General features: G+C 42.7%; 1 protein-coding gene across 1 annotated transcript in view; it reads right to left on the reverse strand.

Moving 5' to 3' along the window:
• BTC (betacellulin) overlaps window positions 1–26,088 on the reverse strand; it is a 109,165-nt gene that overhangs the window by 12,049 nt on the left and 71,028 nt on the right. Inside the window, exons 2-4 of the mRNA XM_040418112.1 lie at window positions 18,377–18,475; window positions 5,471–5,588; window positions 2,879–3,025 (exon numbers count right to left, since the gene is read on the reverse strand). Coding sequence (XP_040274046.1) covers window positions 2,879–3,025; window positions 5,471–5,588; window positions 18,377–18,475 — 364 coding nt within the window. The remainder of the gene's footprint in view (window positions 1–2,878; window positions 3,026–5,470; window positions 5,589–18,376; window positions 18,476–26,088) is intronic.

Below are 26,088 nucleotides of genomic sequence, written 5' to 3' on the forward strand. Positions count from 1 at the left end.
AGCAAACGGTACGCCGGGGGAACAAAACCGGTAAAACGGTGGAGGAATTGCGTTTTTTCCAATTCCACACCATTTGGAATATTTTTAATCCTCCCCATACATTGTATGCCATAAATAATGGTGGCATTAGAAAGTACAACTTGTCTCGCAAAAAATAAGCCCTCATACAGCTATCTGAACGGAAATATAAAAAGATTATGACTCAAGGAAGATAGGGACTCAAAATGAAAACGCAAAAATGAAGAAAAACTCTGGTATCCTAAGGGTTAAAGAGGTTGTCCGGGTTCAGGGCTGAACCCGGATATCACCTCTTCTGTATTCACTTAGTATGTATGAGGGGAGCATTGAACCGGTTACGTACCAAGCTTCACAACACTATGCTAAGCGGAGGCTTCTGTCTAGGAGTAAGCCTGGTGACGTCACCGGCATAAATAAGCAGTGTATAGCGCTGCACTAGGCCCTTTTGGAGGCAGTACTATGCAAAGTGGCATAATGCCTGCCTCCAAAAGAGCTTATGGCAGCGGTATGCACCGCCCATCTGTGCCGGTGTCGTCACCAGGCTCACTCCTAGGCAGAAGCCTCAGCTTAGCATAGTGTTGTGAAGCCTGATACATCACCGGCTCACAACAAATAGGGGCTCACTCTGCGCGATGCAGCCAGGCAAAGGGGAGCATGGGAGCAAGGAAATGCTCCAATGATCCTCTCATACATACTAAGTGAATACAGAAGAGGTGATATCCGGGTTCAGTCCTGAACCTGGACAACCCCTTTAACTGTATGGATGACAATACCTGAAGAAACAAGAGATCTCAGTTTCACATGCCAAGGAGAAGGTTCACTACTTGTTTGTTCCTCAAACACTCTCTTATTTGTGAACTGAAGGGTTAAAAGATAAAGTGAACCTGTCATGTTGAACCCTCTGTCCTTTGTGCCGTATGTTGTAGAACAGTAGGAGCTGAGCCAATTGACATATAGTTTAGTGGGAAAACACTGAATATGAGTCCAGAGGGTAGACTGACTGTGCTCGGCAGTCTTTCCTGGAAGTAAGCATACAGAGACAGCTCTAAGTCACCTAATTGGATCGATCACTGGAATCATAAGACCAGCAAGAGCAGGGAATTGCTGTAAATGAAACGTTCTGCTAACAATCTGCACTATAACATGCTGGCCACGGATAGGAAAAGCAGGTTCAACGTGACAGATTTGCTTTATGTTTTAATCGTCAAATTCACAAACAAACTGTCTAAGGGTCACGTGAATTGGAAATACCTCAGTACATTCTGTACATTTTTAGTACATTCATAAGCAACCAACTAGTCATACTTAACATCTTTGTTAACAGGGTCGTACCTTGCATGAAAGCAGATCATGCAACAGCTATGGGGCATGTGGTGGAAGGTAGACCCAGCAATGACTTGCTTTCCCAACACAATTGCCACTAGGGGGAGCTCACCACAAGAGGTGCATACAGCTACTATTGAGTTCTAATCGAATTGTATAAATTCTTATGTATTAAGCAGCCATCCAGAGTTTTAACATTTACAATTAGAAGCAAAGCAATAAATATTTAGAGCTCAGTGGGGTAGAAAAATTGCATAAACACATTGGAAAATATACCGTCTGGGCTGAACACCATACTTTTTCCAGTATGTGTAACTGTGTCACAGAAGTGTTAACAATCTCTGTCAGTATAAAGGTGATTTAACATAGATTTAAAAAATAAAATAAAATAAATAACCACGTTTCAGGAAAATATAAAACATTCTACAAACAGTGCATTTTTTGGGACATTTTTCTTTGCTGCATTTTGGGATTTTTTCCAAATGTATAGTGTTTTCATGTGCAAGGCTTCTCTATATGACTAAAATAAGGACGTAAGAAAATAGTGAATAAAAAAGCGACCTAAAAACCACATGAAATTCATGATGTTCTCTACACCAAAAAAGAAACACAGAAAAATAACATGGGATGTGACGGAAAACAATGCCAGATCCAACTACGCCACATTAACAGACATTAAAGGGGTTCTCCGGGAATTAAGAAAATGTAAATACTTAAATATTACTTTAGTATAAATATATTCCCAAATACCATTCTTTAGTTATAATGGCTCATTTTGTCTAGGGAGCAATCATCAGGAGAATTAAAATGGCCACCGTCCTATTAGTACACACAAAACTTGTCCTAATCACACAGCAAGACAAGTTACTTCACAACATTGAGCGAAAGAGCTGCCTCATCCTCCTCACTGCTCTACTTGTCAGGGTTTATGATCCTGAATACAGATAAGATGTTCAGCTCAGTCTGTGTAGGAATGGAGTTCATGATGAGACATGAAGTACAGAGAGGACGGACAGGCTGTTGTAATGGAGACTGCATACAAGTGCTGCTGCTCATCAGCCACAACCCCACCTTCTCTCTGTACTTCATGTCTCCTCATGAACTCTATTCCTACAGAGATTCATCTGAAGATCATATTAAACTGTATTCAGAATCATAATCCCTGACAAGTAACAGAGAAAGATGGTGCAGCTCTTTAACTTGTCCTCATGTGTAATTAGGACAGGTTTTGTGTGGACTAATAGGACAGCGACCATTTTATTTTCCCTCATGATTGCTCCCCTGAGAAAACGAGCCATTATAACTAATGAAAGGTATTTGGTAATATATTTATAATAAAGTAATATTTAAGTATTTTCATTTTCTTAATTCCCGGAGAACCGCTTTAATTTTGAGGTAGAGCCCATTTGAAATTTTGATATAGGGCCCTAGGATTTCTGTGCACATCGCTGTCCGTCAGTATATTATTTCCCTATCCCTTTTAGTGAACAAACAAAAAAATTAAAAAAAATGATGAATTGGAGAACAAATATCTTACTGGGAGCAAATGCATATACAAATGATGACAAGAATGAGAGCCACCATGGCAATGATTAGGCCAATCACAACAAGTTGTCCCCTGTCTTCTTTTAAGTAAAACAGGTCCAGTCTTTCACATCTTGCCCCAGTATAGCCTTTTTCACATCTAGAAAAGAAGACAGAAAATAAGTGACTGCTATTATTTATAATGAACCTGCAAATGACTAAATCTACTCCATACAGTCATATGCTCGACCTATTTGCATGCCAGATAGTATGAGTCCTGCATTCTCTGTACAGTAGAAATAGGTCACAACTTCAAGACATCATGTTCTACCATCCAGACAGCATTAAAGAAGCACTTCCACAAACATTTTTATTCTCTGACCTGTTATAAATGTAATTTTCTTACCAGTGACTGTAAATTATAACCTCCCTTATGATCCTTGGTTGTGCAATGTGACCAGCACTATGACTTTCCAAATAACACAGCATCTTATGTGTGGGCAGGCAGCCAGTTTCTCTATGTATTCCTATGGGAGCCTCAATGTCAGTCTCATATGAATGAATAGAGAAGTAACTGACTTCCTGTCCTGTGTCAGTTGGAGATCAGAGTACTGGTCACACGACACAGCTGAGGATCAGAGGGAGGTTATAACTCAAAAATACAATCAATGATGAAAAGATTACCTTCACTACAAGTTACATCATGTAGCTTTCTAACAGGTCAGAGAATAAAAACGTTTGTGAGAGTGCTACTTTAAAGATAAGACAATTTTTAATAAGCAATAGCTGTCACTTTCTTATTAATACTGCAATGATATAATGCGTCCACCATCAGCTTCCTTGAATTGGGCAATTCTTCAATTGCTGCATTACTATTATGCAGCTAAATAGGAAAAGAAGAGAGCACATCTGGTCAGGGCCCACGTGGATGAGCTCGCAGCCTGTGTAAGTGAAGCAGAGATGGCAACATAAATACTAATTAAAGGATCCTTCTTCCAGAGGACTGATTTCCTAAAATGCCCAGAGAACCCCTTTAAGGCATGTCGTGCAATTCAGCGATCCCCAACCGCCGGGCCGCGGCCCAGGACCGGGCCCTGGAAGATTGTTTGCTGGGCCGCGGCGATCAGGGTTGTCTTTAACGTGGTACTAATGAAGCGCTTCCATAAGCGCTTCATTAGTACAGGAGGACCAGGAAGCGGTGAAGGATCTGTACTCACCGCTTCCTGGTCCTCGGTTCGGCTATCGGCTGTGCAGGGCTGCACACAGCGTGAGGTCGCTTTGTGACCTCACACTGTGCGCCGCGATACACAGCCGACAGCAGAATGAATAGGATCGCAATGGTGACCATGAGCAGGAGAGGTAAGTGTTTATTTAATTTTATTTGCACTGGGGGCTGACATAATGGCTGATGGCTGACCTGGGGGCTGACATGGGGGCTTATGGCTGACATGGGGGGCTGAAGGCTGACATGAGGGGCTGATGGCTGACATGGGGGGCTGATATGGGGGGCTTATGGCTGACATGGGGGGCTTATGGCTGACATGGGGGGCTTATGGCTGACATGGGTGCTTATGGCTGACATGGGTGCTTATGGCTGACATGGGGGGCTGATGGCTGACATGGGGGGCTGATGGCTGACATGGGGGGCTGATGGCTGACATGGGGGGCTGATGGCTGACATGAAGGGGTTATGGCTGACATGAAGGGGTTATGGCTGACATGGGGGGCTTATGGCTGACATGAGGGGCTAATGGCTAACATGAGGGGCTGATGGCTGACATGGGGAGCTGATGGCTAACATGGGGGGCTTATGGCTGACATGGGGGCTGATAGATGGCTATAGGTTGGGGGTCTGATCTGAGGTCTGATTAACATTGGGGGTCTGATTGCTGGTCTGACCTGAGGTGTAATGAAAAATATATTTTTCTTATTGTTCTACTCTAAAACCTAAATGCATCTTATAGGGCGAAAAATACAGTACAGTGCAGCAGAGACCAGTGCAGCAGAGACCAACGAACACATGCGGGTTGCCATCTTAACTCACAAGTCCGGCGATGCTCAGGTAAGCCCTTACCTGTGCCTGTGTCGGGAGCCGGTCTGAAATCAAATGCGGACACCGGGAGCAGGCAGTTCCAAGAACAGCCGCCGGGGGCCTTCATCGGGCTGTTCTCGGAACTGCCTGCTCCCAGTGACCGCATTTGCTTCAGACCGGCTCCCGACACAGGCACAGGTAAGGGCTTACCTGTGCATCGCCAGACTTGTGAGTTAAGATTGCAGGCCGCATGTGTTTGTTGGCGAACACTGCGAACTGGCCATCACTGGCAGAGACCAGTGCAGCAGAGACCCTAGTAAGTTTATATAGTCGTTATATAGTGTTATATATTTTAATATGCACCTTGTGTTTTGGTATGCGCGTGAATCAGTCAGCGCCGACTAGCACCACCTAAGCCCCACCCACCCCCTAAGCCCCGCCCCAGACCCCCCACCACCACCACCACCACCCGGTCCCTGGGAAAATTGTCTTGCATGAAACTGGTCCTTGGTGCAAAAAAGGTTGGGGACCACTGGTGTAATTGACATCTTTATAAATAAAAAAGCTACTTACATACATGAAGGCTCCTTCAAAACCCTTACAAAACGGCATTTCCCCTTTATGCAGTAATGTCTATATGACTTTGGACATCGGGAAAAATGGCCTCTCCATTTTGCTGGCTCAGAGATTCCTGCAATTAAGATTGACTGGGCATCAGTCTCCAGGCAGAAGTAATCTAACACATATCACTTTCTTTGGTAGCTCCATTATTTTTGCTAACCGTTCACAAGTATACAGGAGGGAGCAAAGAGTGCTGAGGAAACAGGGAGAAGTAGAAATGAAGCACTGGATGCACTCTATCGTTGACACTGGTTGGTGAAGGTGGACAATGTTGCCCAGACTGTTAGGATGCACTGGGGTTGGCACCAATTGGATGCACTGTCTGGCACTGCATGGGGGCTAGCAATGTTTTGGAGCATCCATGGTTGGCTCTATAGACAATTTATAAGTAAACTGAGTCTGGATATGTAAGTAAGGAAGCAATAGCATCTACAAATCAGCTAGCATGAAGCTTCCCTTCTTCTCCACAAAGATCTTCTGAGGCAGCTGAGTTATACATTATAAGGACTAATGTACCCCTACTCTAAATGATTTTATAAGGTCTCAGAATTTCTTGAGATTCCTTGCAATTTACTCTAATACAATGTAAAGAGGATGTATCAAGAATAGCTTGGAGTTCTTAATGCCTCTAAGGTGCAGTCTCCCACTGCTGATTCCAGCCCAACGCAGAGAAGACAATTTCTGGACATTTAAATGAAGGTTTTGCTAATGATGTCAGTTGTGTAAGGAGTTGCTGCTTCCTATGATGTGCAACCATGTGAGTCATGGAAGAACACACTTCATTGTAATACTAGCTTCTTCTCCCTTGGCGGATCCTCTTCATGTACATTTTCTGTAGAAGTCATTCAGTAAAACGTTTTTTTTTTTTTTTACAGATGAGCAAATTGTCATACAGTATCAGATACAAAAATTCTCAGAACAAAAATAACTTTTACAAGTTGTTAAACGGGTTGTCTTAAAGGGCATCTATTAGCAGATTTGTACCTATGAAACTGGCTGACCTGTTACATGTGCGGTTGGCAGCTGAAGACATCTGTGTTGGTCCCATCTGGGTTGCTCCTAGAGGCTCATTTGCATATATTAAAACTTATTTTTCTCACATATGAACATAGGACCAACACAGATGTCTTCAGCTGCCAAGTGCACAAGTAACAGGCCAGTCAGTTTCATAGGTACAAATCTGCTGACAGATGCCCTTTAAGATGTGAATGAATATGCTCATGATAGAAAATAAGTAACTGATTGGTGGGCGTCTGAGCTCGGAGTATGGAAATACAGAGTTCACCAAATGGATGAGCATCTCGTTCTTGTAATCAGTGGTTGGACCCCAATAATCAGATACTTATCCCCAATCCCATGAATAGAGGATAACTTTATATTTTGGGACAACCCCTTTAACAACTTTGGAGCATTTGGATGTAATTAAAGAGGTTTTCTCTCTATAGTGAAGTGTTATGCAGTTTTCCAAGTTAATTTCTGTATCAGTTCCTTATTCGTTTTAAGATCTCTGCTTGCAGTCATTCAGTAGGTGCCTTTATGTATACTTACAGTGTTTGATGGTCAAGTGATGGGGCTGTGTCTTCTAATCTAACAAGCCGTGTACAAGTATTCCACCACATGACCCAGACTGATTTATATCCACTCAAAGTAAAGGTTCCTGCAGAATATTATCAAGCAAGATACTATATACCGTAGAGCAGGGATGGCCAACCTGCGGCTCTCCAGCTGTTGCAAAACTACAACTCCCAGTATGCTCAGTCTGTCTACAGCTATCAGCCTACAGCAGGGCATGGTGGGAGTTGTAGTTTTACAACAGCTGGAGAGCCGCAGGTTGTCCAGCCCTGCCATAGAGAGTATAGGGGATATTTATCAAACTGGTGTAAAGTAGAACTGGCTTAGTTGCCCATAGCAACCAATCATATTCCACCTTTCATTTATCACAGCTCCTTTTGGAAAATGTAAGGTGGAATCTGATTGGTTGCTATGAGCAACTAAGCCAGTTCTACTTTACACCAGTTTGATAAATCCCTCCCTATAATGTTTTATTATACCAAGTATATATTTACTGAAACTAAAACAACCCTTTAATTTTTTTTGCAAATGACCTGCCAGCTGATATCTCCACTTAGCCAAGCTTCGTTGATTTTTTTTTACTGGAGAAAACACCAATTCAGATATCCATGGGCACGCTCTCTGCCAAATGTCTTTTCTAAAGTTTCTGTTGGCAATTATATCAAGTGATGAGTCACAGGGAATTCCCAGTATGAAAGGGCTGACCACATTATTCTCACAGACTTGTTTGGGTTTCATCAAGTCCGTAGCATACTCCAATAGTTAATATTTCCATCAACTCACTTTCCATGGTATGGACAGTAAAGGAAGATTAATAATAATAATTTTTTGACTATTTTTATGAACCTTTTTTATGATGTATTGGTGAAAAGAATGGGGGCTTTTAATACAACACTACAAAGTATGCCTGAAAAACAGATTTTTGTAAAGGGTTTTACAGGATGATAAAATCTGGCTCATTTTTCAGGGAGCTGACCAGAAGGTTGTGAAACCTAGGTCTTGAGAAGAGATATGCCGGGTTAATGTGCATGATAAGTGCATGTTTTTACTACTACAAACCACTTTTTATTTCTCCTTTGGAAGGCAGTTTATGCCATTTTCCTCCTGCTCCTTGCAGAGTGATCTTCTGCAGTGAAAGCATGGTGTTGATGGCCATCGGATAGATCCATCCGCTGTACAGTCTTATTACAAGCGTGTTTGTGTGCTACAAGCTGTGTGGAACCAAATCCATAAATGTTTCTGCATGGTGTGAACAAGGCCTCTTTCACACGAGCGTGTCCGGATAAGGTCCGGATGCGTTGCGGCAAACCCGCGCGAGTAGGTAAGCAATTGCAGTCAGTTTTGACTGCGATTGCGTTCCGTGGTTCAGTTTTTATCGCGCGGGTGCAATGTGTTTTGCACACGCGTGATAAAAAACTGAATCTGGTACCTAGACCTGAACTTCTTCACTGAAGTTCAGGTTTGGGTTCAAGGTTGTGTAGATTGTATTATTTCCCCTTATAACATGGTTATAAGGGAAAATAATAGCATTCTGAATACAGAATGCATAGTACAATAGTGCTGGAGGGGTTAAAAAAATAATAATAATAATAATTTTACTCCCCTTAATCCACTTGTTCGCGCAGCCGGCATCTCTTCTGTCTTCATCTGTGAGGAAAAGGACCTGTGGAGACGTCACTGCGCTCATCACATGATCCATCACCATGGTAAAAGATCATGTGATGGACCATGTGATGAGCGCAGTGACGTCATCAAAGGTCCTATTCCTCACAGATGAAGACAGAAGAGATGCCGGCTGCGCGAACAAGTGGATTAAGGTCAGTTAAATTTTTTTATTTTTTTAACCCCTCTAGCCCTGTGTTCAGAATGCTGTTATTTTCCCTTATAACCATGTTATAAGGGAAAATAATAATGATCAGGTCCCCATCCCGATCGTCTCCTAGCAACCGTGCATGAAAATCGCTCTGCATCCGCACTTGCTTGCGGATGCTTGCGATTTTCACGCAGCCCCATTCACTTCTATGGGGCCTGCGTTGCGTGAAAAACGCACAAAATAGAGCTTGCTGCGATTTTCACGCAACGCACAAGTGATGCGTGAAAATCACCGCTCATGTGAACTGCCCCATAGAAATGAATGGGTCCGGATTCAGTGCGGGTGCAATGCGTTCACGTCACGCATTGCACCCGCGTGGAAAACTCGCCCGTGTGAAAGGGGCCTAAAGGGATTCTGTCATCAAGATTTTCAATATGGAGCTGTTCATATCATCCTCTCAGTCTTCATTATCTAATAAAAAATATACTAGTTTTACCCCCACCTGTCTTTTCATTTTTGATAAAAATAGGTTTTATAAATATGCTAATTACCTTATTAATGTGCCCAAGGGGCTGTCCCTCCGGCCGTTTGTGCCCAGCCGCGCCCCTTATCTCGTAGCCCAGCGCCGCCCCACTGCTAATTATGCACTACTCTCATCGCCGATGGTGCGCCGTAAAACGGATCCGTCCCGTTTCTGTTATGCAGGAGAGGACTCTCCTGCATAACGGAAACAGGACGGATCCGTTTTGCAGCCCACAGACTTCTATTATGACGGAATGAATAACGCAATGCCTCTAAAGGCATTCCATTATGCATTTCGTCATAGAATTGCGTAATGATCCGTGGTAACGGAATCCATGACGTAATTCACCTTTTACCACCAAACGAAGCGTGAACGAATTTTTAAAATATGAAATTCGCTCATCTCTAGTTATAATGATGGAGGAGCTGAGCAGATTGAGATATAAACGTGAAAAAAAAGAAATCAGCGTAACTTGAGATTTCTTCATTTAAAACCTACTCAATTCTGGGTTTAGGACGTGGTCTTATCAGACACTGACAGTTTTTCCTGCATTAAGGGCTCTTTACATGGGCCAAGAATCCACTATATAATTGCTAACGAGTGTTCTTAGGAATGCCCGTTAGCGATTATCTGGCAGTGCAAAGGTGTCGCCGATTACCCGATGAACAAGTGAAACGCTTGCTTGTCAGGTAATCGGATCGTTTGTGCAGGCACCTAAATCGTCGTTTGCCGGCAGCAGATCACTCTGTCTAAACAGCCGGGAAACGAGTCTGCATGGGGGCGATCGATGGCATTAGCGATCGCTCCTCATCATATTGTGGTGGAGATGGCTGCATGGAAATGCAAAGGTCTCCTTCATTGACGAGCAAGTGCTTGCTGGGAAGGAACGTTTCCTTCCCAATAATCGTCTGCTGAATTGGCCAGTGTAAAGGGACTTTAGTGTACATTGAGAGATAGCTGTCAATCACTCATTAGGGCCACTAATTGCACTCCTAATACAGATTATAGAGAATCTTTTCTTAGAAAACTATCTATCAACCTGCTCAGCTCCTCCTGGTCTGTAAAATAATGCTGGCAGATGAGACTGATTTTCAGATCGACCAGTCCCTTTTCAGACTTTGTGCATGTTCTAAGTCTGTCCTTGAAGCTCAGGTGAAATTTTGGTCCATCACAATTTTAAAGGGCATCTGTCAGCAGATTTGTACCTATGACCCTGGCTGACCTGTTACATGTGCGCTTGGCAGCTGAAGGCATCTGTGTTGGTCCCATGTGTATATGTGCCCACATTGCTGAGAAAAATGAAGTTTTAATATATGGAAATGAGTCTCTAGGAGCAATGGGGGCTTTACTGTTACTCCTAGAGGCTCTGATCTCTCTGCAACTGCTGCTCCCTCTGCACTTAAACAAAGCCAGGATGTGTAAACGTGATCACGCCTGGCCTTGTTAATCGAAGTGGAGAGAGTGCAGCAGCTGCAGAGAGCAGAGTCTCTGGGAGTAACGGCAATGCTCCTGTTGCTCCTAGAGGCTAGTTTTTCTCAGCAATGCGGGTACATATGAACATAGGACCAACACAAGCCTTTAGCTGCCGTGTGCACATGTAACAGGTCAGCCAGTTTCATAGGTACAAATCTGCTGAGAGATGCCCTTATTCATCTGTGTGTAACTGTCGTAAGGGGCACTCCACATTGTTTACACAAAATTTACTATACTATTTATATTATTTTTACTATATTATTATTTTTACTATGCTTACATGGTTTTAGTCGGTCCCTTCTCAACTAGCCTTGTGTATCCAGGTTCTTCTATCCGGAGTACCCATTATCCTTACTCCACGCTAATGCTTTATGATATATTTTGTGCAACATAGTAGTTATCACTGCAATTGGTGCCTTCTACTCCTATTCCATTTTTTATTTTTCAACTGTTCTTTGACACAGGGTTTGGCGCTCGTTTTCCCTCATTTTGTCTTTGGGGTCTATACTGCAAGTGTTTGACTCTGTTCAACACGGTAGATATATCACCCTGCACACGCATATACTATCTTGTTAAGTGTCTGTAATCACAAACACTTTCTGGAGCTGCCTTCCCCTCCCTCTCCCTCATATTCTCTTTCTTCTTTTTTTCACCACCCCTGTCGGCGCCCCCGATTTTTCATTCCTTTGGGATACTCCGTGATCCCTACGGGTCTGAATTAACTTCCCCTTTTTTCTCTGTTCTTTATTCCACATGGACCGGCATGGGGACCCCCCCTTGCCGGGGCTTGGAAGAGCGGCAGACGCAGGGTGGGATTACTTCAACATGGATGCGACCAAGCTTACGCATAGAATAAAAAGAGAAATCAAAAGTTTTCTTCTCACCAAAGACATTGAAAAACTCAAGGAAACACCTAATGGAACGTGGGTGGACACTATAGTGGATCAGAGTAAGAATTGCTCCAAGGATTCCACAACCACGTTGCGAACAGAACTTAATATCCTGAGACTAATGAAAGACTTCATCCGCAACGAGGTAGATGGTTATTTTTTGACGATCTATCTCTCCTTAGGCATTATACCTAGAGGCCTAAGGTCACCAATGAAATCATCTTTTCCGGATGATATATCATTTACTAGGAACTGGCTGAAAATCAGTGATGAACTTTCCTTTAAAATGATTAAATTATTAATTACTAAACGGAAATTAATATGTTCTGACCTGGTTATACTCCTCAAAAAATTACTGTCTGGAGAATCAAATAAACAATATATAAATTATCCCCTAAAAGGAAAAAGGGAAGAGCTTAGACGCTTTGAATATGATGTCGTTAGGGAGAAAGGCAAGAAGCTCCTAAGAGATCTAACAGATTATTCCACCAATAAGATTAGGAATTGGGAACGGACTAAACTCCGCTCCCTTCGAACCCACAATAGGAATCATGATTACACTCATCATGATCCCTTATTATATTCTGAGACCCTTAAAATACCCCAAAAGGGACTTATCTTTTTCAATAGAAATACGATAAGGGACCCTAAGACGAGGATTTGTAGACCCGCCCCGCCTAGACAAATGGATTATTCAACAACATATTCTAAACCAAATCATATCACCCCACTAGGACATCCAAACCAACCGGTATCGCTGTCTGGTCCTAAGTCACGTCATGAATTAACTCCTCCTCAAATAATATCTGTAGCGGATACACATATACCAGCTTCTCTCTTACCCAAAGTAAATTCTCTTAAATCAACATCAGCTGACCAGTCTGATATTCTGCCAGTTATCAATAATCATATAGCTGAGGAACTATCCACCAATGCCAAAATTAATGCTTCACCTGACCCCGAGATCAGTTCATCACTGCCCGATACCGAATGTACTGATTTAAATTTTTCTACTCATTCTTCAACACCCACTGAATCTGACCAATTCCTAGCTCTTCCATCTAATCTGACTGAGGACACTTTTTTAGACAGAGTCTCCCCCACAATCAGAACCCCGAACCCCACCCCGCCGTCCAGAAAAATTCTTACCAGTATCCTATCCCTGAGTCCGTTCATCAGACCACTAGAAACACCACTCCCCAGCACTCCCTCCACACCCCAATCATTGAAAATAACCCACTTCTACACTCCGGTATCAAGCTTAAAGAAAAAACGACCAAACGCAGACTGAGAGGATGCAGAGGAGGCCGAAATAAATGCACCACTAAACAAGAAACCCAAACCAAAAAATACAGACAAAGTACAGAACCCTACACTAACTTGAATACTTTTGAGAAATCGAAGGGTATTTTCAACCTTTCTAAATACACACTGAACCGTAATGAAATTGAACTCCTTGGTAAAGGTTTATCATTCTGTCCTACTAACAGTCCCGATCTTTTTGAACTATTTGTAGACCTAAATCAATTTACAAGGAAACTCACATTACATAGACACTTCTTCACTAAAGCTCAAACACAACTGACTAGCATTATCGCCACTCCTTTTAACACCAACCCAGATCCTGCCACCTCCGCTATCTTAGAATCCGTTGGATCGACACCGTCTCTGATCACAACTATCATTCCATCCAATATCCAACCTAAATCCAGTTTTTACCCCATTACTAGTAGAGGCTCACATGTAGAAACATTCTACAATATGGTTCTAGCAGATCTCAAACAATACCTCTCAACCCCTGGCCTCCCGGGGGCCAATAATCTTAGCCCCAAACAAAGAATGGCCACAAAAACACTAACGGAAAATAAAGATATTGTCATTAAAAGTGCGGACAAGGGAGGGGGGGGTAGTGGTTATGGATAGTAGCTACTATATCTCTGAATCCCTCCATATACTATCTGATGAGACGTATTATATACGTTTAGCTACAGACCCTACAGCTACATACAAGAAAGAACTATATAACCTCATAGATGAAGGTTATTCCCTGGGCATTGTCGATAAGAAAATAAGAACATATCTGAAAATACCCCACCCAGCCATGGCAAAATTTTATTTCCTTCCCAAAATTCACAAGTCTCTGGTTAACCCCCCGGGTAGACCTATTATCTCGGGTATAGGTTCACTGACTACAAACCTTTCCGAATATATTGACGGTATATTACAAAACTATGTTATCCAGTTACCATCATATTTGAAGGACACATCTCATCTACTACACACTTTGGAGATGGTGAAGTGGGAAGACAAATACCAGTGGGTCACCCTAGATGTTGCTGCTTTATACAGCAATATCACACACTCCTTAGGCCTTGAAGCTATTAGAGCAACCCTCAGCTCTGACCCCAAAATGCCACCATCACAATGTCAGTTCCTAGTTAAATCTATCAATTTCATCTTACAACACAATTATTTCTCCTTTATGGACAAAATTTATCTCCAGCAAAAGGGTACCGCGATGGGGACGAAATTTGCCCCATCGTATGCTAACCTTTTTATGGGTCACTTTGAGGATAAGATGGGACTTCTCTCACATCCCAATATTCGATTATACAAACGGTATATAGATGACATTATCTTCATCTGGGATGGTGATGCAGGAGATCTATGCACTTTCGTGGAAACACTAAATAAAAACAGCTGGAATCTCTCATTCTCTTTTGAGTACAGCCAGAGAGAAATAACCATCTTGGACCTTCACTTGAGTGCAAAGGATAACTGCATCACGACCAGAACACACTTTAAGCAGGTCGACACTAACAGCTATCTCGACTATAAGAGCTGTCATCATTACCGTTGGAAAAATAATATTCCATACGGTCAAATGCGTAGAATACAGAGGAATTGTTCCGATAAAAAAACACTACAGGGACAACTAGAGACGATAGGGAAGAGATTTCTGGAAAAAGGCTATCCAAAAGGCCTTATTGCAGATTCAAAAAGACGGACCCTTGAGACCAGAAAAGAGCCTGTCCCCACAACCAATGTAGATGGAGGAAAGAAATCCACACAATTTCCTTTGAATTTTATCACTCGATACAATTCACAACACCTTGCCATCAAAAACACCTTCACGAAACATTGGCCGATCTTGTTAAAAGATCCGATTATTGGCAAAAGTATCCCTCAGGCCCCTATATTGACATTTCGGAGAGCCAGAACATTGAAAGAAATTTTAGCCCCCTCATGCCCTAAAATTGGTGACACAGACAAACTAACAACAATGGAGAGGTTTTTGGGAAACACTACCCACCCTAGCAAGGTAGGGTCTTTTAGATGTGGGAAGGCTCGGTGCAAATGTTGCGCTATGATTTCTCATAACACCAAAGTGTTATCCCTTGCCAAGTTGGAGGGTACAATCTCCTTGCGGCAAGAGATGAACTGTGGCACATCTTTCGTTGTATATTTATTGTACTGCTCTTGTGATATATACTATGTGGGTCGCACCACACAATCTTTACGCGAACGGATGAACGAACATCGTTCGAATATCCATCGCAAAGTGGTCACCCACAGTGTTTCCCGGCATTTTTCTATCTATCACGACGGGGACTCTAGTTCACTTCGTGTCACGCCTTTGGAGTGGGTACCCTACTCATACCAAACCCTCTGCCGCAAGGAGATGTTTTGGATTTTCAAATTAAATACCCTGACCCCTTTCGGGTTGAATGAATCTCTAGAACATTCCAATTATTAAAATTCCACTATCGAAATTGCGTGTTACTCGGATAACTAAAATACCGAAAACCAAAATACCAATAATAAAAATAGTTATGGATCCACTATATTCCTGTGATTTTTTGCATCGATACACTGTGTCCGTTACTCAGACCTACTGCCTAAAGTAGGTATAAATACCCAAATACCCAATGCAGAGCGCCACCCTTTAGTAAAGAAATGATAATGTGACCCGACTTTTATTCACTTATTTGTACATGTTATTAAGTTTACTAATTTTATACTTACTAATTAATTCTTTATTCATTATCCATTAATATGTTATTAAGTTTACTAATTTTATACTTACTAATTAATTCTTTATCCATTATCCATTAATATCTTATTTTTTCCTTTTTATCATTTTATTTTAGATTTCATCAGTGTTTCATTTACTATTTATTAATTAATTATTCATTACTAATACTATTATTATTATTATTTCCACTTATATATTTTATTTCATATGTATATATATACGTATATGTATATTTTTATAGAAAGAGTCTTTTATACCTACTTTTATATATATATGCATGTTTCCATGCCCATTGTATACCATATTATTATATCTGTGCATTACTGGCATTTTTATATGCCACTTTCTTCCTTTGGCATCAATTGCTAAACATCATGGGTCTTTTTTGACCCGCACTGTGCGTTCCGCCGGAGCCTTGATGTCACGGACCGGAAACCCTGGCTCCTGTCTCTGTTGGAGCGCATTAGGTGCGTTCCACAGAGCGGAAGTCGGGTACACTTCCGGTCCGGACCGTCCTGTCCCGACGCAACAATTCACAGGACTTTTGAATATTCCGGCAAGTAATCCCCACGGTTAGATAGAGGAACTTGTAGTATTTGTAGATATTGCCACCGGACCCCTGTCTCTGGTCCCTGGTGGAGCGCATCTCTTTGCGGTCCACAGAGCGGAAGTCAGGGGCATTTCCGGTCCGATATATCTGAGTTGCTAGACATAGTTCTTCCATACAAAGGGCAACTCTGGATATATCTAGCTCGTTTTGTATTACACACTACATTACTTGATGTTTTACCACTATTATTCAAGATGCTTTATTTGTATATGGTACGCATATGCGTTCCAAATACCAGAAGCGGCGTCATACCACTTCCGGTCTTTTGAAAAACGCGCCCTTTTCAGGGTTATCAAGGTATAAATTCTTTTACTTTATTGTCATTTGGTTATGTAATGCTCCTGAGGAAGGGGAATTGTTGTCCCCGAAACGCGTCGAGCCACATATGCATATTAAAGGTGATTGATCAGAAGCACTGGATTTTTGCTGCCTTCCATCACTACGATTCTACATGCGATCCTGGCCGGGGGGGTTCAAGTCACAGGTGTATTATGCTTATCCTGATGACTACCCCCCAGTGAAGTGAGTTTTATTTATTCATCTGTGTGTAACTGTCGTAAGGGGCACTCCACATTGTTTACACAAATTTTACTATACTATTTATATTATTTTTACTATATTATTATTTTTACTATGCTTACATGGTTTTAGTCGGTCCCTTCTCAACTAGCCTTGTGTATCCAGGTTCTTCTATCCGGAGTACCCATTATCCTTACTCCACGCTAATGCTTCATGATATATTTTGTGCAACATAGTAGTTATCACTGCAATTGGTGCCTTCTACTCCTATTCCATTTTTTATTTTTCAACTGTTCTTTGACACAGGGTTTGGCGCTCGTTTTCCCTCATTTTGTCTTTGGGGTCTATACTGCAAGTGTTTGACTCTGTTCAACACGGTAGATATATCACCCTGCACACGCATATACTATCTTTAAATAAAAACACACATGAACCGCACACACAAAAATAAATATGTGTGGATATCCCTATTCAGTATATAAACATATGTAAGTGTCACTGTCATGATGAGGGAGGAAATGTGATGACATAACAAAAAAGCTATACTTACAGGGGTTTCAGGGATTTTAATATTGATGACCTATCCTCAGGACATGTCATCAATATCAGATTGGTGGAGGTCTGACACCCGGCACCCCCGCCGATCAGCTGGTTGAAGAAAAAGCCGTGTTTTATGCTAGCGCAGCCTTCCCTTCATTGTTTACCTGCTCGCCGTCGACACCCCAGCGGTAAAAAGCTGTAATTACAATATGTCCCATTCACTTCTATGGTGCAGCTTGTTCCTATACACTTGAATAGGAAGGAGCCATCCCATAGAAGGGAATGGGACATATTGTAATTACTTTGTACACGTGCTCATCGCTGCGCTGTCGACTGCGAACAGGTAAACAATGAGGAGAAGGCAGTGTTCGCACAGAGCGTGGCCTTCTCTTTAACCAGCTGATTGGCGGGGTACCAGGTGTCGGACCCCCGCCATTCTGATATTGATGACCTATGCTGAGGATAGGTCATCAATATTAAAATCCCAGAAAACCCCTTAACTGTTAACACTCCAGCACCGGAGTTCCAGTGCCCGTTGTTTATGCCTGTATACTCACATGACGACTTCACCCAATCACTGGCCATAACAATCTTGTGCTGAATCCAATGATAGGCTGCAGCGGATCACGTGAGTATACAGGCACATCATTGGTACAGTGAAATAAACCGAAGTGACAGCGTTGGAGTGGAGGGGAATTTTACAGGTAAGTGTAACTTCTCTTATTATTTTATCACATTTGCTTCCTTTGGTGATTTTTTTTTATTGTCTCAGAAAACAGTTTTCAGTTTTTGGTCCACCTTAAACATTTTATAAATGTTTTCCCCATTCACTCATCTGAATATTATTGTCATTTAGACACCAGGAAATTCCAGTTAAATTACCTGAGCAGTTTTCTATGTAGTCGCGGCATGGAAAACTTCTTGTTTCAGGTTGTGAAGTTGAATTTCCACCTGAACTCATCCACGGGAAAACGATAAACCCTTATAAAAACGAAACAAAGCAGAAAGACAGCATTTTACTTCCAGTCTGAACTACAGGATTCTTCATTTTACAAATAGGTTAAAGGATCCTGATATCGATTACCAATCCTCAGGTCATTAATATCCAAGCATGGAGGGTCTTATCCCCTGCTCCCATACCAACCAGCTGTACCCTGCAGCCTCCTGCACTCTGAATGATACAGGAAGCACTGCTCCATTCAAAGTGTAGTGGCCATGCGGGGTTACTGCAGCTCAACTCCCATTCACTTGAGTGGGAGCTTACGCTGCAGTACCCCAGCATGGCCACTACACTTTGAACAGAGCTGTTCTTCCTGTTTCATTCAAAGTGCTAGTTCCAATGCAGGAGTTTGCAATGAACAGTGGGGATGCGGCCTCACCAATCAGATCTTAGTGACCTATCCTGAGGATCAGTAATCAATATTAATGTTGAGCGCAAATATTCGAATAGCAAATTTTTATTGCGAATATCGCCACTTCAAGAATTCGCAAATATTAAGAATATAGTGCTATATATTCATTATATCGAATATTCAGAATTTTCTTCCATCTGAACACATGACTCCTCTCTGCTTCTTGCTTGTGGGCAATGAGAAGGAAGCAATGTCAAGTTCACAACAATACATAGTGCACCAATCAGTAATCTGTAGTCAGACTTGCTAAAATGTGAAGATGCACGTAGTGCGATAAAATATTCTAATCACTGCCGATTAGCGCAATCGCGAATATATTGGAGCACTTGCATGAGGCCTTAGGGATATAGTGTTTGTCCACTTTAAATGTTGTAGTGGTGTGTAATATGACGTTTCTGATCATACTGTATTCAGTGCAGTGTTTATATGGGGGCGATAAATTACTCACTGGTACATACGAGCCAAAACAAAATGATGTCCACTCATGTCACATGGCTTTCTATTTTTGTGGCTCTGCTAAGTAGTGAGTTTGGCAGCTGTTTTGTGCATCAGTTTCTAAAAGTAACTTCGTGATTATTAGATCTCTTCTAGTAATACAGACTGACAGAAAGATGGCAGCATTATTTACTGCACATGAAGTCGCTGGGAGAGGAAGTCATGTCTTTGCCTTATCTTTCTCGCAATAAGGGAATATTATTTCAACCAGGTTTTTATGATAAATATGTTTTTAAAGGTTTTTCTTTTTCATTATATGACTGTCCTTAGAAAACAACTATGAAATTTGACCAGCTAAGAGAGGCCATTAGCTTCACTAACTGGGACAATGTCCTCAAAAATAAAAATGCAGCCACAAAATAGGATATTTTTAAAAGCATCCTTAACTCTAATTGTGAGTGGTAGATACCTTATGGGAATAAAGGGGTGAGGAACAAGAAAAAAACTATCTGGATAAATAGAAAATGTAAAGGAAGCAATAAATGACAAAAATAAAGCATTTAAATCACTAAAACAGGAAGGTAGCGAGGATGCATTGAAAAACTAAGGAAAAAATTGAATATGTAAGAGACAGATAAAAGCAGCCAAGATGGAGACAGAGAGACTTATTACCAAAGAGTAAAACTAACTCTAAAATGTTCTTCAATTATATAAATGGTTTAAACCTGAAAGTGTTGGCCCAAGGAGTTGTAAAGAGCGATGAGGAGAAAGCGAATCTATTATATATTTTTTTCTCCACCGTATTCACTGAGGAATATGAACTGGCAGATAAAATGCAGAGTGTAAAAGTAAATTCACCATTAAAAGTGCCCTGTCTGACCCAGGATGAAGTGCAGCAGTGTCTCAAAAAGATGAAAATAGACAAATCACAGGACCAGATGGCATATGCCCCTGTTTAATAAGAGAATTAAGTAATGTCATAGACAGACCCTTATTTCGGATAGTTTTCCACAGAAATAGCGCTTAGCAAATCTGGTGCCAATATTAAAAAAAGGGGTCACAAACAGAGCCTGGAAACTATAGTCCAGTAAGTTTAACATAAGTTGTGGGTAAACTGTTTGAAGGTATTCTAAGAGATGCTATCTTGGAGTACCTCAATGAAAATAAGTAAATAACACCATATCATCATGGCTTTATGCGGGATCTGTCATGTCAAAGTAAGTTCTAGACTTGACCGCGGAAAATCAAAGGATGTCATATATCTTGACTTCTCCAAAGCATTTGATACTGTACCACATAAAAGGTTAGTATATGAGAATGCTTGGACTGGGAGAAAATGTCTGTATGTGGGTAAGTAACTGGCTCAGTGATAGAAAATAGAGGGTGGTTATTAACGTTACACACTCAGATTGGGTCACCGTCACCAGTGGGGTACGACAGGGGTCAGTATTGGGCCCTATTCTCTCCAATATATTTATTAATGATCTTGTAGAAGGCTTGCATAGGAAAATTTCAATCTTCGCAGATAACACTAAACTGTGTAAAGTAATTAACACTGAAGAGGACAGTATACTGCTACAGATGGATCTGGATAGATTGGAGGCTTGGGCAGAGAAGTGGCAGATGAGGTTTAACACTGACAAAGGTTAAGCACATGGGAAGGAATAATGCAAGTCACCGGTACATACTAAATGGTAAAACACTGGGTAACACTGACATGGAAAAGGACTTAGTGTCAGGCAGCCGCTGCCAAGGTGAATAAGATAATGGGTTACATCAAAAGGGGCATAGATGTCCATGATGAGAACATAGTTCTGCCACTTTACAAATCACTAGTCAGACCACACATGGAGTACTGTGTACAGTTCTGGGCTCCTGTGAACAAGGAAGTCATAGCAGAGCTGGAAAGGGTTCAGAGGAGGGCAACTAAAGTAATAACTGGAACGGGTGGACTACAGTACCCAGAAAGATTATCAAAATAAGGGTTATTCAGTTTAGAAAAAAGACGACTGAGGAGAGCTCTAATTACTATGTATAAATATATCAGGGGCAGTACAGAGATCTATCCCATCATCTATTTATTCCCAGGACTGTGAATGTGACGAGGGGACATCCTCTGTGTCTGGAGGAAAGAAGGTTTCTACACAAACATAGATGAGGATTCTTTACGGTAAGTGCTGTGAGACTATGGAACTCTCTGCCTGAGGAGGTGGTGATGGTGAATTTGCTAAAAGAGGGGCCTGGATGTATTTCTGGAGTGTAATAATATTACAGGTTATAGCTACTAGAGAAGGGTCATTGATCCATGGAGTTATTCTGACTGCCTGATTGGAGTCGGGAAGGAATTTTTTTCCCCTGAAGTGAGGGGGATTGGCTTCTATCTCACATGGTTGTTTTTTTTGCCTTCCTCTGGATCAACTTGCAGGATGACAGGCCTTACAAACTATTGGGGTCATTTATCAAACTGGTGTAAAGTAGAAGTGGTTTAGCTGCCCATAGCAACCAATCAGAGTCCACCTTTCATTTTCCAAAGGAGCAGTCAAATATGAAAGGTGGAATCTGATTGGTTGCTATGGGCTGGCCCGGTGTTTTGCGGATCTGTGAATGGACCCTAAGGAAAGATCGGTGTTCTGTAGATTGTATTATTTTCCCTTATAACATGGCTATAAGGGAAAATAATAGCATTCTGAATACAGAATGCTTAGGCCTCATGCACACGACCGTTGTGTGCATCCGTGGCCGTTGTGCCGTTTCCGTTTTTTATTCGCGGACTTATTGACTTTCAATGGGTCCGTGGAAAAATCGGAAAATGCACCGTTTTGCACCCGAGACCGTTATCCGTGTATCCTGTCCTATTTTTTTGACGGACAACGGTTCACGGACCTATTCAAGTCAATGGGTCCGTGAAAGAACACAGATGCACACAAGATTGGCATCCGTGTCCGTAATCCGTGGCCGTAGGTTACTTTAATACAGATGGATCCGAAGATCCGTCTGCATAAAAGCTTTTTCAGAGCTGAGTTTTCACTTCGTGAAAACTCAGATCCGACAGTATATTCTAACACAGAGGCGTTCCCATGGTGATGGGGACGCTTCAGGTTAGAATATACTAAAAGAACTGTGTACATGACTGCCCCCTGCTGCCTGGCAGGTGCTCTCAGGCAGCAGGGGGCAGCCCCCCCCCCTGTAGTTAACACATTGGTGGCCAGTGCGGCCGCCCCCCCCCCCTCCCTCCCCTGTAGTTAACTCGTTGGTGGCCAGTGCGGCCGGCCCCCCTCCCTCCCCTGTAGTTAACTCGTTGGTGGCCAGTGCGGCCGGCCCCCCTCCCTCCCCTGTAGTTAACTTGTTGGTGGCCAGTGGGCCCTCTCCCCTCCCTCCCCCTCCTAATTAATATCTCCCCCCCTATCATTGGTGGCAGCGGAGAGTACCGATCGGAGTCCCAGTTTAATCGCTGGGGCTCCGATCGGTAACCATGGCAACCAGGACGCTACTGCAGTCCCGGTTGCCATGGTTACTTAGCAATTTGTAGAAGCATTATACTTACCTGCGAGCTGCGATGTCTGCGTCCGGCCGGGAGCTCCTCCTACTGGTAAGTGACAGGTCTGTGCGCGCATTGCTTAATGACCTGTCACTTACCAGTAGGAGGAGCTCCCGGACGGATGCAGACATCGCAGCTCGCAGGTAAGTATAATGCTTCTACAAATTGCTAAGTAACCATGGCAACCGGGACTGCAGTAGCATCCTGGTTGCCATGGTTACCGATCGGAGCCCCAGCGATTACACTGGGACTACGACCGGTACTCTCCGCTGCCACCAATGATAGGGGGGGAGATTTTAATTAGGAGGGGGAGGGAGGGGAGAGGGCCCACTGGCCACCAACGAGTTAACTACAGGGGAGGGAGGGGGGGGGGCGGCCGCACTGGCCACCAACGAGTTAACTACAGGGGAGGGAGGGGGGGGCCGGCCGCACTGGCCACCAATGTGTTAACTACAGGGGGGGGGCTCCCCCCTGCTGCCTGGCAGCACCTGCCAGGCAGCAGGGGGCAGTCATGTACACAGTTCTTTTAGTATATTCTATATTCTAACCTGAAGCGTCCCCATCACCATGGGAACGCCTCTGTGCTAGAATATACTGTCGGATTTGAGTTTCACGATCTAACTCATATCCGACAGTATATTCTAACATAGAGGCGTTCCCATGGTGATGGGGACGCTTCAAGTTAAAATATGCCATCGGATTGGAGAAAACTCCGATCCTTTGGTATATTAACTCCTGACTTTACATTGAAAGTCAATGAGGGACGGATCCATTTGAAATTGCACCATATTGTGTCAACGTCAAACGGATCCGTCCCCATTGACTTGCATTGTAATTCAGGACGGATCCGTTTGGCTCCGCACACGGCCAGGCGGACACCAAAACGATCCTCCAAAAATCAAGGAAGACCCACGGACGAAAAAACGGTCATGGATCACGGAAAAACGGAAACCGTTTTTGCGGACCGCAAAAAAATACGGTCGTGTGCATGAGGCCTTAGTAAAACAGTGCTGGAGGGGTTAAAAAAAAAAATAATAATAATTTAACTCACCTTAGTCCACTTGATCGCGATTCCGTCATCTCTTTCTGTCTCCTTTGCTGAACAGGACCTGTAGTGAGCGTCCATTACAGGTCAAGGACCTTTGATGACGTCACTCTGGTCATCACATGATCCATCACCATGGTAAAAGATCATGTGATGGATCATGTGATGACCGGAGTGACGTCATCAAAGATCCTGTTCCTGTATTTAATGCTCACCACAGGTCCTATTCAACAAAGGAGACAGAAGGAGATGCCGGGCTACGCGATCAAGTGGACTAAGGTGAATTAAATTATTTTTTTTAACCCCTTCAGCGCTGTTTTACTATGCATTCTGTATTCAGAATGCTTTTATTTTCCCTTATAACCATGTTATAAGGGAAAATAATAATGATTGGGTCTCCATCCCGATCGTCTCCTAGCAACCGTGCGTGAAAATCGCACCGCATCCGCACTTGCTTGCGGATGCTTGCGATTTTCACGCAACCCCATTCACTTCTATGGGGCCTGCGTTGCGTGAAAAACGCAGAATATAGAGCATGCTGCGATTTTCACACAGCGCATAAGTGATGCGTGAAAATCACCGCTCATGTGAACAGCCCCATAGAAATGAATGGGTCGGTATTCAGTGCGGGTGCAATGCGTTCACCTCACGCATCACATCCGCACGGAATACTCGCCCGTGTGAAAGGGGCCTTAGGGTTTAACCCAAAGCAAAACCAGTTAGGCTACTTTCACATATTAAACTATCTGGCACAGGAACAGCCTGACAAGTTCATCATATCTGACATAGCCCTGACACCGCCAAACCCCATTTACTATAATATGACACAGTGGGGATACAGCCTGTTTCCGGCATTAGTGGCGTGATTCAGCCGGCCAAAAAAACAGAGTTTGCACTAGTTTTTGTCCAGACAAATCCCAGCAGTAATGCCGGAAACCAGCTGGATCCCCAGCAGTTCCCATTATAGTAAATGGGCTCTGGCGGTGAACGACATTATGTGGCTATGCCGGATACAATGAACTCCAGCAGGATGTTCGTCTGCCAAAACATCCTGTGGGATAGTTTAAACGCATATGTGAAAGTGGCCTTAATTGGCACAGTGGATCCATACCCACTGATCCATGACAACACTAACCCCATTCACACGTCCTTTGTGAATTGTGGATCCGCAATACACATGGGCCGGCACCCCAATGCCTATTCTTGTCCGCTATTGTGGACAAGAATAGGACATGTTCAATTTTTTTTGGGAGTCGCGGACCGGAAGATCGGGGCCGCACACCGGAAACGCGGATGCGGACAGCACACTGTGTGCTGTCCGCATTTCTTCCGGCCCCATTGAAAATGAATGGGTCCGGATCTTTTCCGCAATGTTGCGGAACAAATCCAGACCCATTATACGGAGGTGTGAATGGAGTACAAGTATTTCACCATTCCTATATTTTTTTTTACTGCCTACTGTTTTACTGCCTAACCCTTTAAATTGATTGCTGAGAAACAATGAAGAGTATTGTTATATAATAGGGAGAGACTTCTAATAAAGAACAGATAATTGTAATGTATGTTTATCTTGGCAGACAAGATTGCCTCAAGCATAGTACATGTGAAAAAGGTCAACACATCCAAATATATTTCATAGGGAAAGCTACTACTATAAAATATAACTGGCTATATGTATGCAAGAAAGTGTTGTTTAGCCACATTAAAGAGGTCCTGTCACCAGTTTTTTCTTTAAAAAAACAATACCTCATACTGTAGTCTAGGTTCAGGAGATGCCATCTCAGTATTGTATTCCATCATCCGCTCCTCTGTTGCCTCACTATGCCCCCTGTTCGGTTTTGGCGCCTGTATTGTAAGGGTATTTTTAAGTACTGATAGTTTCTGTCCCCTTTAATTTTGTCTCTTTTATATTACTTTTAGTATTCTGTGTAAGATATTCCTTGTTATATAGTGGGTCAGGGATACCCCCCCCCCCCCCCCCATTTTGTTGATAAGACCACATTCCTGAGTAGTGATCTCAGAGACACATCTCAGGACATGCGTGATGCACGCTGGGGGCGGGGCCGAGGTGTATAACTCTGGTTACGCACATACATTAGTGGGGACTCCACTTGGAACTTCCTCCTAGGTAGGATGCAAGTATTGATTTGCCCTATCTCTTGTA

This window comes from Bufo bufo, chromosome 2, assembly GCF_905171765.1.
Source record: "Bufo bufo chromosome 2, aBufBuf1.1, whole genome shotgun sequence".
In the NCBI taxonomy this organism is placed as follows: Eukaryota; Metazoa; Chordata; class Amphibia; order Anura; family Bufonidae; genus Bufo; species Bufo bufo.